Raw genomic sequence first — 12,650 nt, forward strand, 5'->3', positions numbered from 1 at the left:
GAATAAGATCTCTAAGCTAGGAGCCTAGAATCACAAGTTGGCTCATCAAACAAAGGAGCAAGAGTGGTTATTGGCTAACCCGATCGAAATCTCACTAAAGAGGAACAAAGAAAAGCAACACACAGTTCAGGCATCACAGATTCTGCTACACACTTACTTAGTAAAGAGCATCATTACTTACTGAAACGTAACCTTGGGACTCGTGCATCCTTCCAATTTACACGACCCTTCACCTGGCTCAGGTGTTGGGGGGGACGGGCTGTTGAATTCTGCCTCCAGAGTTTTCTTGTTCAAGGCTGTTTTTGTTACACTGGATACAGAACCCAACACTGGCATGGATTTGGACTCTGAGGTGGCTAATATCCCGGTTGGACCTTAAAACCAAACACATACCTCAAGTTTAATAATTCTGTGCAATGCTTATTAATATGGTACTGAAAAACAGATTAGCCGAAAATCCCTCAGGAAGTGAGAAGGCCAAGTTTTGTTAAAATTTCGAGAGCATGCTGAAAAATGTTCCTGCTAAAATATGCTCTGTTTGGGTGGTACTACTGCTTTTCAGTGCACCAGAACCATGCTGAGAAATTATGTACAGACCTTTAAGAAAGCACAAAACCCCAGGCCATGGTTCCCTCACTGACCGGAGTCCTTATTTATACCAGAATTGTGAAAACTCTTTTTTTCTCAGAGTATGGCTTTCTGACAGCCCTACTTGAACCATTTGGCCTCTCAAGAGTTAATTCTTCCCAAAACTCAGCTCTGCGTTTTAAACAGCAAATGGAACAATGTCAAAAGGTTCTTTTCAAAAAGGCTCATGAAGGCTTCTTAAGCATTAAACAGCTTTTATGAACATTTTCATTTTAATGTGATTGAGAAGTAAGTGGATTTATTTCCTGTTAAAATACAGACACAGGATTCTAAAAATTAAGTGGCAAAGAGTTTGGCTGTTTACCTTTTGGACCTTTCTGCCCTTTGGGGAGACTAAAATGGCTGTAATAGGTCTCGTTACCGAAATTATTGGTGTACCAACCCAGAACTCCCGGGCCCTGAAACAGTTCTCTCGCTACCTGTTTTCTCTCTTTGGTCATAAAGACACTGTCCCAGCCAGCTTTTTTCCAAAGCAAGATTCCAACATGTCTTCCTTGAAACCTCAGAAGAAATCTTCACAAAATACAGAGATTTATGCAATAAGTTGTAAATGTACAGACGAAATTAGAATGTCTAAAAATTAAGCTGAAGGACAGTCTTGAAAGACGCCACTGAAAACAGGACAAAACTTGGGAGTCTATGATTCCTTCAGAAATGTCAGATCATCTCCTAAAATGGGAAGTACCAGTGGGCACAATCCCAAATGCTAGCTGATCCCTGGTCGTCAATGTTAAGCTCTGGCATGTTTTTGTCACATCTGCATGTGCTTGTGTCTGCAGATCCCAACAGTGTAACCTATCAGCTCCCAGCCCAAAGCTCTGCTGTGCAATACCTCCTGAAAGAGGGGCTGGGAGAAGGCTCTGTGCTCTGCTGTCCCGCCTCCCCTGGCCCCACTCGTTGGAGGAGACACACACCCGCTCCGGCTCCAGCGGGCAGCCTTAGCTCCCAAAACATCAGAGCTGCCTTCCTCCTTTATTTTACCTCTACCAGCTGGCCAGAGGAGCGTGTGACATCACTGACTATCCTGATCCCAAAGATCTTTCCCTCCCACCTAGGATAAGCCTCTTGGTGCAAGGGGATGTGCCTCTTGGTGCAAGGGGATGTAGGCGTAAAGAGAGAAGAGCTGGAAGACCAGAAAGATGTGGAAAAAATACGAAGTTGAATTCACGATTTGCTTCTGAGCCGCTCCATTCTGCCTGTGGGTAGTTGCTGACTGTAATGCTAGACAGCTCTAAGCAACCTGTCCTTGTAGGAAAGCAGATCTGCTTCTGAAACACCAGCGCCTGCTGCTGCTGCTTCTGTAAATGAGGCAGCTACAAAGGACAGAAAGTGCGTGAGCTGACTCAAGATCTGGTTTTTCTTACATATGAAAAGAAATAAAGAAAAATAAATAATGTTTGGGATTATTATTATTATTGCATCCTGTTTAAGCTGTCCAATGTTTTCCAAGAGGTACTTGCTGCTCTTCGAAATGTCAGCTTAGTAGGCCACGAGCAAAAGCATCAGTTAGGTCTGATAAGAGAAACCCTAAAGAGAAACGTGCTTCACGGGCCCGGGAGGGAGATACTAACTATCCTGGGACCTGAGGTCTACAAACCTTAGGCTGCCACTGCCTCTCTTACCACGCTTCCTTTCTCTACTCTGTGACCTCACATTAGCTTCCCCATAAGCCTTTGTGTGCAAAAGGAAAAAATCTCAAGAGATTCAGGTGTACCTGAAGCCATAAACCTGTCAAATTCATCTCTGTAATTTGCTCCCACCATGCAGCATTCAACTGTGCTAACTTTAGCTTCTTATTCCCTTCCCCCACTCCCTGAACTGTCCCTGGATTTTTACTTTGTCATTCTGTGACCCTTATAAAAAGATTTATCTGGTAAACACCCCTTCTAGTTCAATGCAAGGAAAACACTGGTACACCTAAAAAAAAAAAAAAAAAAAGGTATGATTTCTTTTTCTAGATGATAGACTAAGTTTGTTTCCTCCTCTCACACCTCCACCTTTTTTTTTTTTTTTTTTTTTTTTTTTTTGCTTTGGCTACTAGGGAGCTCAAAAGAAAATTTCTACTCAGTTGCAAGTTACTCTCCCCAGTATGGTTCCTCTCCACTCCACCAGAGTTCTTGTTTCTCTATCCAAATGCTAATGATTCTGTTGACAATATACCTTATTGTAACATCCCTCAAATGATACACTGAATATGTATACATTAGTGGGATATAATAAATAAAATGAAAGATTCTCAACCATGCCTGTACAATGTATTCCTACCTTTCTTCCTCCATTCTTTGCAATATTCAAATTCCCATACTGAGTAAAATGAAAATGTTTCCTTGTTTCTTCCATTGAAAACCAACTCTGATGGGGCACCTGGGTGGCTCAGTGGGTTAAGCCGCTGCCTTCGGCTCAGGTCATGATCTCAGGGTCCTGGGATCGAGTCCCGCATCAGGCTCTTTGCTCAGCAGGGAGCCTGCTTCCCTCTCTCTCTCTCTCTCTGCCTGCCTCTCCATCTACTTGTGATCTCTCTCTGTCAAATAAATAAATAAAATCTTTAAAAAAAAAAAAAAAAGAAAACCAACTCTGAAATAGTGCTGTACCGAGTTCTAACCGAGTTTGAGTTCACGAGGGAAGTAAGAATGCTTCCATGGGAACAAAATACAAAATGTAAATGACAGAGAACAAAAATGGGATCCACCAAGCCCTAAACAATAATGATGGCTATATGAATACTTCAAGGAGGAAATGTTGGAAGAAGTGATTATCACAACAGGAACAATAATTTATTGGGGAGGCCAATAAATGCTTATAAAGCAATTCTAAGAAAAAAAAATCTCTTACAGCACTGCTTAATTTTCCTGACAGGTGGTTATTTTTGGGGGGAAGGAATTCTTCTGGGATATTAACAGCAGAATATCTAAACCAAACTAAAACCTGAATGGCTGATTTTTTTTTTTTTTAAGAAGAAAACAAAAGGTTCAACTTTTTATAATAAAGGTTTGGCCGCCGCTTCCAATACTAAAAACCAATTTACTAAATTGTTGGGAGTAAAATCCCTACATGGAAACTAGAGCTTGATTAACAAAAACCCAAATCCCTCCTATTTTAGAAACTTAAACTTGGTAAACATGACTCAGTACAAATTTGACCTGTTAAAATGGACCAACTGGGGGCACCTGGGTGGCTCAGTGGGTTAAAGCCTCTGCCTTCAGCTCAGGTCATGATCTCAGGGTCCTGGGATCGAGCCCCGGATCAGGCTCTCTGCTCAGCGGACAGACAGCCTGCTTCCTCCTCTCTCTCTCTCTCTCTCTCTCTCTGCCTGCCTCCCTGTCTGTGATCTCTGTCTGTCAAATAAATAAAATCTAAAAAAATAAATAAATAAAATGGACCAACTGGAGTTGACTAAACCAAATCTAAAAGACTCAGCCCATTAGCTAGGGAGGTTCCTTTACTTTACTTTGGAGTAGGTTTTCAAATTCAGCCTGAGGCCACCAGGGGAAGAGCTCATATGGGTTTCTGCTAATTCCTGTGACCAAGCTGATGGGAAAAAACAACAACAACAGTAACAAAAAACCGGAACACATGCAAAGTTAGTTGTGAGGTCTCATAATTGCCTATCAGGACACAAATGCAGAGTCTGAGCTCCAGACTTGCTCAGGTGGTCGTTCCTGGCTGGGGACAGAGCAGACATTTCTCACTCGCCTGGTTCACAGGCAGACAGTGAACAGACTGCGTTTGAAGGATGAAGACAATCCCTTTGCCCCTGTAACCGATGCGTGACCCCTACTCTGACTGCCGACCCCTCTGCACTGACTTGGTGCCGTACACACCCAGCGCTTTCCATTCGCTGACTTATGACCCTTAGAATAATCCAATGAGGCAGCAGCACTTTAACAGCCTCATCTCAGAGATAAAGAAACTGAGGCACAGAGGTTGAGCAATTTAAGGGCAAGCCGCTCATAAAGGGTTCAGACTCAGGTGGTCTGGATCCAGAGCCCGTTCTCACTGCTACACGACTGTCGGAGCCCATCCTGAGTATCTGTACGCGGGGGGATCTTGCCCTAAGCAGGCCCAATCTCTAAAACCTTGATTACCTGCAAATAAACAGATAAACAAACATACCAATAAACAAAAATACCTAAGTACTTATGAGATATCTATCCATAAGCACCTCTGCCAATCCAATACTTCTCAATCACATTAAAAAAATTAGTAATTATAAAAGATCATTTCATGTTAAAAAGGGACTTAGAGGCAGATGTTTCAGAGAGGAAGAGAAGAACGGTGGAGAATTCAAACGAGCTTACTACTGCTATCTGCTTCTGCCGTCACCTTTCTGCGACGCAAAATCCTTTCTAACTCAGTTTCACTGTTTTCAGTGTCAAGGGATTTTAAGCTTCTTGAACTAGTGGATTTGTTAAGTGTCCCCTAAAGTGAAAACAAAACAAAAACAAAAACAAAAAGGTTAATGTCTTAATACAATATACAAAATATAAAAATCAAACCAGCAAAACATTACCAGAATTTGAATGGAATTAGGAAACAGAATGAATGTGCTGTGTATCTCTCTATATACATATATTATTTTTTAATGTATGTATCTTCGGCAACACACGATGCTGGATCCTTTAAGAAGATGCTACCAAGGGAGTAAGATGTCAGCTCTCACACCGGAAGGACAGCACAAGAACCCCTCTTGACGAGCTAACTGAGACTCAGTGGCGGGAAGTACCTGTACGTCGATGGTGAAGATGCAGATGTGGGTTGATCGATCGTGGGGAGAAGAGAAGAGAACTCACCTTCGAAGGTTTTCTTGACACAGCGGCCATGAGCTACTGAACCCCAATCCTCATGGCACTGACAAGTGTGTCTGAGTCTTCAGAACGACCCTAACGCCACACTTGGCCGCAACGGTGTCCTGGCTCACCCGAGGCGCGGGCTGCTCTCCTGCCGCCGTGCCAGAGAAGGGCTGCCCTGAGGGCACCTTGATTCCACTGCCAACGGGAAGGGTTACCAGGACACAGGGAACCAAGGAAAGGAGGGCATAGTCACTCCATATCCCTAACTGAGGATGCGGTGACTGTATCAACCAGGGCCCAGAAGATACCGAAGGAAAACAAGAGATGGCACACAGCCAAGTGCCTGCTGAACTTGGTACTGACTTTCAAGACAACAGAGAAAGACCCAGGTGGTAGTTCCCTGCCTTGGCTCAGTCTGTTATGGAGGGAGAACTATGGCTTTCTATCTCCCAGGGCCAGCCACGTGTCTGTACGGAGTGCTGGGTGACACACTTCACATCTTGTATGGAAGGATTCGGCACTGCACCATTATTAGGGGTTCATTTTCTTTCAGAAGAAATGCCCACTATTTCTTTGAAATGGCCTTCCTTCACTGGGCCACGTACTTGGGCAGGGGAAAGCCAGGAGATCCACAATCTTTGGATCTCAGCAAATCAGAACCTCAAATCTGGCATAACTTGCCAGACTTCATGTCAGAGTCAGAGGCAGCTTCTGTCCCCCAAGGCTAACAACCAGGCCAGCCTTTGTCACCTCAGCTCTCTGCGGGTTTGCCTTAATCCTGCTCCTGCCCCCTGCCAACTTCCTGAAGCACTCGAAGAATTCTACTCGCTAAAAATGGTAACTCATGTTTCTTCTTGAGCCTATAAAACAACAAAAAAAGTAGCTTGTAATATTTAGGTAGTTAAAAATCTCACAGGATACAGGTTATCATGTTTTGTTTAGGAAGGTTTCTTCCCTAACTAGGTAAAGTCTTTGAGAAACAGCCTGTGGGGATGCCCCACCCTCCCCACTAACAAGATTAGGAGATTTTATTCTTTTTCTATCAGCTACCCAGCTAAGACTAAGGTGTAAAATATGTAGGTGAGGGTCAGACTATAATCAAGCATATACTACTCCACCCCCCAAGTTACCTCTTTCTGCTTTTCATTTATTGCAAAAATTCATAAAATATTTTAAAGGAAAATCACATTACATGTAACATATGCAAAATAACAGCTAATTTTAGAACTTAAAAAATTGGATAATGTGGTTTATTTATTTGATAGTTAATGCAGATCTGTAACCTACTCATCAAGGACTTAAATAATAAAATAGGACCAAGAGTTGGCAGGAAAAGAAAATGTAACTAAAGCCAAATGAGACAAAGTTGAAAAAAAAGTACTAGAGTAACTATTCTCAAATCATGCATTTACGATTTTTAAAAACTTACCAGTAGTATCATTTGTAAATAGATAATTTGAAAAATGTAAGGCCATTGCCATTGAAATAACTCATGGAACTATTACACTGTTTGAATGTCAAGAACATTCTTTGATTTTCCCGGGCTGGAGTTAATTCGAGAAAGAGATCTGTGTCTGTGTACACAAGCCTACACATATACCTTGCAAGGATATCTTTTAAGGAAGAAATTCTCTCTCACCATAATCCCAGGGACTTTTCATTTGAATAACAGCATTAACTTCCCCAAATTCTGATGATGCTGGGTCGTCTTCTCATCACACCTGATACTGAGAGGTTTCATTTCCCAAGTTCTAATCTTTGAATCTTGAGCCTTTTTTTCCCCATCCACTGACTGTGGTGACTAATATATGAGTCAACTTTAAATATGCAGGCACTTGTGGAGAAAAGAAAGATTCTAGTGACTCTCAGTTGAAATGTTCAAGGAGCTCAGCTGATAAAGTACCAAGACTATCTAAATTTTCTGTTTATGTATGAGTCATAAAGTCCGAGAATCAGAAATTCACTTAGAAGGCATGCGGTACACAGAATTCCTTCACTATACAGAGAAGAGAATTCAAACTCAGAGAGCCTTGGGGTCTGGACCAGGCCCCACAGTAAGTCAGTAATAGGGCTCAGTCCCCATATTGGTTAAATGTTCTTAACACTGACTAATCTAATGGTCAGGAGGCAAAACCATTAGATGATTCCCTCTGAAAAACTGAAGATGTTCAGGAAAATCCTAAAAGATAATTTCTTAGGAATTGTTTTTATTTGACTTAGAGGCAACTGAACTTTAAAGAGACTTTTAGATAATTTGTATGGATTTATTCTTCAGAAATCACTCTTTCTACTTAAAGTGACTTTTACATGACTGGGGTGATTCAAGAGGTTTCCAAAACTTCCAAAAAAAAACCCCTTGTGTGACTATGAGAAATTAACTATAGGTTTCTTTAATCTGTAAGACATACAGCTTCTAAAAATTCCGTGGACACAGGCTTGGATAAGTAAGTTCGGTTGCCACTGAGACTACAGCAATGGACTTGGGAAGGGTCTACATCCAAAGAGAGGGAGATTTCCTAAATCCCAAACCAGAGATGTGCATCTACTTGTGTGCTAACTTCCAGCAAAAAGCCCAGTCTCCAAATGGCGATGTCCCTACAACTCAGGTCACATTTGATTTCAGCAAAACCACCAGTTTCTGCTGGTTTTCCTGGTTTCTGTTCTACAGTCAAACTGAACATGGAATTTCTTAGGTTTCTTGGCCTCTCTCGGCACAGGGGCCAACTCTCCACCACAGTGTACCCCTGGCAGGCTTTCCACACTCGTGTGCTTTGCTGGGTCCTAACTGATAACCCCAACAGCCTAATGCCGGCAAAAAGCACCAACAGAGCCTCAGCAAATAGGGGCTTCCTTTCTCTCCCTTTTACAAGAAGTTGTATGGTTTCTTGGCCCCAAGTGACTGGGGGCCCCAAATGATCCATCATCCCTCAAAGGGACTTCTACGGGAGTCCTAGAGAACTGCCATTTGGCAAAGAAGAGTAGGGTAAAGCTCCATGAGTTCCACTTTTTAAAAAACACTAAATGCAAAGTAAAAACACTGCCAGAATAATGGCTATTAGGGATTCCTTAATGCCAGATGACATACAGAAATCTAAGGACAAATCCAAAGGGAAGAGGATGGGGGCACTTTGCAGAAAACAGAGGTTTTGACAATTCTCTAAATGTGTAAATTATCTCCCAAAACTCTATTCTGCAAATTTCTCTCCTTGAAGTGGCACAAAATTATACTGAACATGACTGGATAGTGAACGTGATGTTTAAGCACTATCATTCAGTAAACTTGTTACCATACAGCATTATCAGGGAGTGGGCTATCCTGGCTAATCAAATGTCCTCTGGATCTTAGACAGATGTCTGATTGTTCAAGTAAACCTCATTTTAAATAGTCAACCTCAGTGCACCTTTTCACTCATGATCAAAATCCTACTCTGGGGGGAGCTTCATGAAGAGGAATTAGCACCCTGATGCGCAGACAACGAAAGAGCCCAGCATAGAGAGTTCTCACTGGATAACCAGGTTTTCTCTTAAAAAAATCCATTAGATAATAACCACATACTTTTCCAATGGTTGTCATCCTTTATTCCGTAGGTGGACTGCCACTGCCAGCCAGGCTATACCTCTCTTTATGACTACTTCCACTCATCTAAACCTAAAGCAAACTAATTAAGCCATTCTGCGTTCAGGCTGCTGTTTCATGCTTGATGAAAATAATACTGTTTGCCACAATTATGCGCATGTCTACATGCAACGCATAATCAGCACCATAACAGCAAACATGGGAGTATTAGTTCTCGACCTCCGCCCCACGGTCATTGACTGTGCGTAACAAGTGGTGTTGGGACTGTAAAAGGATCTGAGAACAGAGCTCTTAGTGCCTGAGACATTTTCTCAGTGAGGTGTCACTCAGTGAGGCGGCAACTGTCGGACAGGGCAGTATATTGTGGGCAAAAGCTCATAGTTTGGAAGGAAAAAAAAACAGCTGGAGACAGGCATTAGGCCTGTTCCCCAATGGATAGGAGTTGCCTTTAGAGAATGAAATGAGTAATGGGGCGCCTGGATGACGCAGTCGGTTGAGCATCTGACTTACTTTTGGCTCTGGTGGGGATCTCAGGGTCGTGAGATGGAGCCCCACCTTGCACTCTGGGCTCTGCAGGGAGCCTGCCTGACATTCTCTTTCTCCCTCGGCTCCTCCCCGCCCCTCCCCCCATGCTTGTGCACGCTCATGCGTGTGCACGCTCATGCATGTGTACGCGCGCTCTCTCTCTCTCAAATAAATAAATAAATCTTAGAAAAAAGAAGAAAAAAGAAAATGAAATCAGTAACATAAAGACAGAGACCTTTATCTTATTCTCCAACTTATCATCACGTAATTTTTTTAACTGTGAGGAAGAGCAGACAGTGACCCTGATCCCTGACACTAACGTATTTGGGTAGGAGCTCAGGTCGACATTTTGGCACCAACAGTTCCACTTCCGCGCCCCCAAATCAAGCACTATCCATGTAAAAGACTCTACTGTGTTTCCATTATGACCAACCACGCCCTGATCCTCCGATCTGGTCACTTTGTCTTGAGGCTGAAGGCAAGGACTGGAGGGCAAGAACAGGAAATAACGATTCTGGTGAAAGTGTAACCATTCTTCTAGAACAGAAACAGCTGGGTATGGATGCATGACACAGATTAACATGTCCCATGGAGCAGTCCACGGCACGATCAAGAGAACTGTCATAAGAACTGAGGATTATTGTGAACGAAAATAAAACATATCAAAAAAATTGTTTGTAAAATTGTTTGTAAAAATAGATTTAAAAAATATTCTCTTCTCAGTTTCCCATAAACTAAAGAATAAAACCCATATCCATTCTTACCAGTATGCCTTTGAGCTCGTTCACCGCACTCTCGGAGCCTTTTGAAGAGTCTGGCTACAATTTTAAAAAGAAAGGACAATTAATGATTTGGTTTAAAAATTCTAAACAGAGATTTTTACATGGCAAAGTATTGGCAACTTGTATTGACTATTTTTTTTTAATTAAGTCTATGTCTTACAGTTAGGAAAAAATATTAGACGGGTTAGTGCTCGCAAGGGGCAGTGGAAACAGAAAATTAGGAGAGGCAGTCGAAGCAAGAGGACTCAAGCCCACATCTTCTAAATGCCATTTTGTTACTTCTTATCATCATACAGAGAAAAGGTCTGGGGAACACCAGATCTCAGGGGTTCTATTTCAAATTATTCACTTTTTACAATACGTGGCTCTCCGCTGGCATGGCTGGACGGGCACCCGAGAGCGAGGAGTGGGACGGAAGGCAGCAGCGTGGGGCAGGCGGCAAGCGACAGGGCAGAAACCTCTCTCGGCTCCGCTAGCTCCCGGCGGATGCCGGCTGACAGGGGATGGCACGTCTGGTTGCAGGAATTTCACAACAGCACTGAGTCAGGAGCAGGGATCAGCAAAGAACCTGGCTTCACAGGAGAATGTTAGCATCTCTGGCCACCGAAGCAGTAAGAGAGGCCATGGAGGGCGCACAGTCCAATCCCTCCGTCTTACTTAGGAGGAAAGGTGCACCTTGAGAAGGGCTGTATTGGAGTCTTGATGACAAGCCCAGTTGGAATCTGGCTTCTGGCTACGCCATGAACAAAATAACTTGAAATGAAATTCTGGGGAATATTCGCCTACCCCACAATACCTAAAAGTCTCTGTGGTTCCCTTGACTACCTTTGTGGAGGGAAAATCTAGCAGGAGGTCCTCAAAAGAAGACCTCTGATCTCTCCCGTACCACCTCCTTTCACAAGGACAGAGAAGAAGAGAGGACATGCAGGGAACTCCCTGGCCTCTCATTCCAGGAAAAGAGGTAAAGGTAATTTCTCTGTCATGGAGAGATGAGAAGGGATTAATAATGACCTATAACCCTTTCCTTCCAAGAGCTAATAAAGAGGAAGATCCCGTTCCAATTTTTTTTTTTTTTTAAATGGACTGTGAAAGAGGGAGAGAGGGGGCAGGAGAGGGATAGGGACAGGGAGAGGGAGAGAGGTTTGCTGCTTATGTACAAATTGGATGAAAACATTCCACTTTCACAGGCTACGCTTTCTGGGAAACACGCGTGCCAAGAGCGCCAGTCACAGGTGCGAGCCCAAAGCTCCAAGACACTAATCGTAACCGCAACAGCATCAACGACGACATCAAGGAATTTAGAAAGTATGCAGTTAAATGAGTGTTCTCCAGGGAGGCCTGACTTCTGCAGGTGCGCTGCTCGGGGGACAAGCGGTGACTGATGTCTGGGCAAGCACCCTGGCTCCAAGCCACTCAGTGCCCATGCCACGCCACCGCCTCGGACTGCAGCACCTCCTGTAGCCCGGCCGGCGAGCGCTCGGCCCGTGACCTTGGCGGGGAGTCTAGCGCATGCAGTGGCCGCTTGCTCAAAGGTGACTGACTGCGTCATTCAGCACTACAGCTGCGCGGTTGGACGATTACCCGCGGAACACCCAGACGTCCACTCTCCTTGTTCGGCTGTTCCCCAGCTCTGCACTGACATTATATAACGAGTAACTGTTGGAAGACTCAGGGCAAGAAGAAGAAGGACAAAGCGATCCTCTGAAAAGCAAAGTACATACAAAACACTGATCGCTTAGGATTCAACAAGGTTTCAACACTTTTCTCTCTAAACTAATTTTGGCTTCTTCATGACATTTCGTTTTTCTCTAGTCTGTTTGGTTTGGCTGATTTGTTCTGAAACGGTTGTGATGTGAAAGTCTTACACCATCACCCACTTGAGCCCGACGACAACCCCGTGAGCAGGAGAGGGCCAGCGTTCTGCCCAGTCCGGGGAGGGAGGAGCCTGGCGAGCAGGAGGCGGGTAGCGTCCGGCCCCACTCCTGCAGCAGCGAGCTTCAGACGCCCAACCCCGGCGCCCAGCCCACAGGCTAGACTGCGGACACTCCGTCCCTCGCCCGGGAAACTGCTCAGAGCGCTGGCAGACCAGCACTCCAGCGGCTGCAAAAGCCTCCGTTTCACACTCTGCCAACCCACTGCTTGCAGCTGGGTATTCTTTCCCTCTTCCCCCTTTCCACAGACAGCCCTCCCACCACAGCTCCTGCCCGCCTGGCCACCTCGCCGGCCGGTGACCAAGTGACAACTTTTTAAAGCCCAGCAGAATTTGTACTGAACAGCATGATCCTTGGGGTCACTGAAGCAGCAGAAGAGGAGCATCCATGAGAGTAA

General features: G+C 44.1%; 1 protein-coding gene across 4 annotated transcripts in view; it reads right to left on the bottom strand.

The window, feature by feature from the left end:
• The window catches only part of SHTN1 (shootin 1), a 99,021-nt gene that overhangs the window by 16,353 nt on the left and 70,018 nt on the right, over window positions 1-12,650 (bottom strand). For 3 of the 4 annotated variants that reach the window (XM_047703420.1, XM_047703418.1, XM_047703419.1), the window contains 3 exons: window positions 10,305-10,358; window positions 4,947-5,067; window positions 182-374 (listed from right to left, as the gene is read on the bottom strand). In XM_047703420.1, the coding sequence (XP_047559376.1) occupies window positions 182-374; window positions 4,947-5,067; window positions 10,305-10,358 (368 nt within the window). The remainder of the gene's footprint in view (window positions 1-181; window positions 375-4,946; window positions 5,068-10,304; window positions 10,359-12,650) is intronic. The other variant, XM_047703421.1, reaches the window with a different exon arrangement.

The sequence above is a fragment of the Lutra lutra genome, chromosome 14 (assembly GCF_902655055.1).
Source record: "Lutra lutra chromosome 14, mLutLut1.2, whole genome shotgun sequence".
Classification (NCBI taxonomy): domain Eukaryota; kingdom Metazoa; phylum Chordata; class Mammalia; order Carnivora; family Mustelidae; genus Lutra; species Lutra lutra.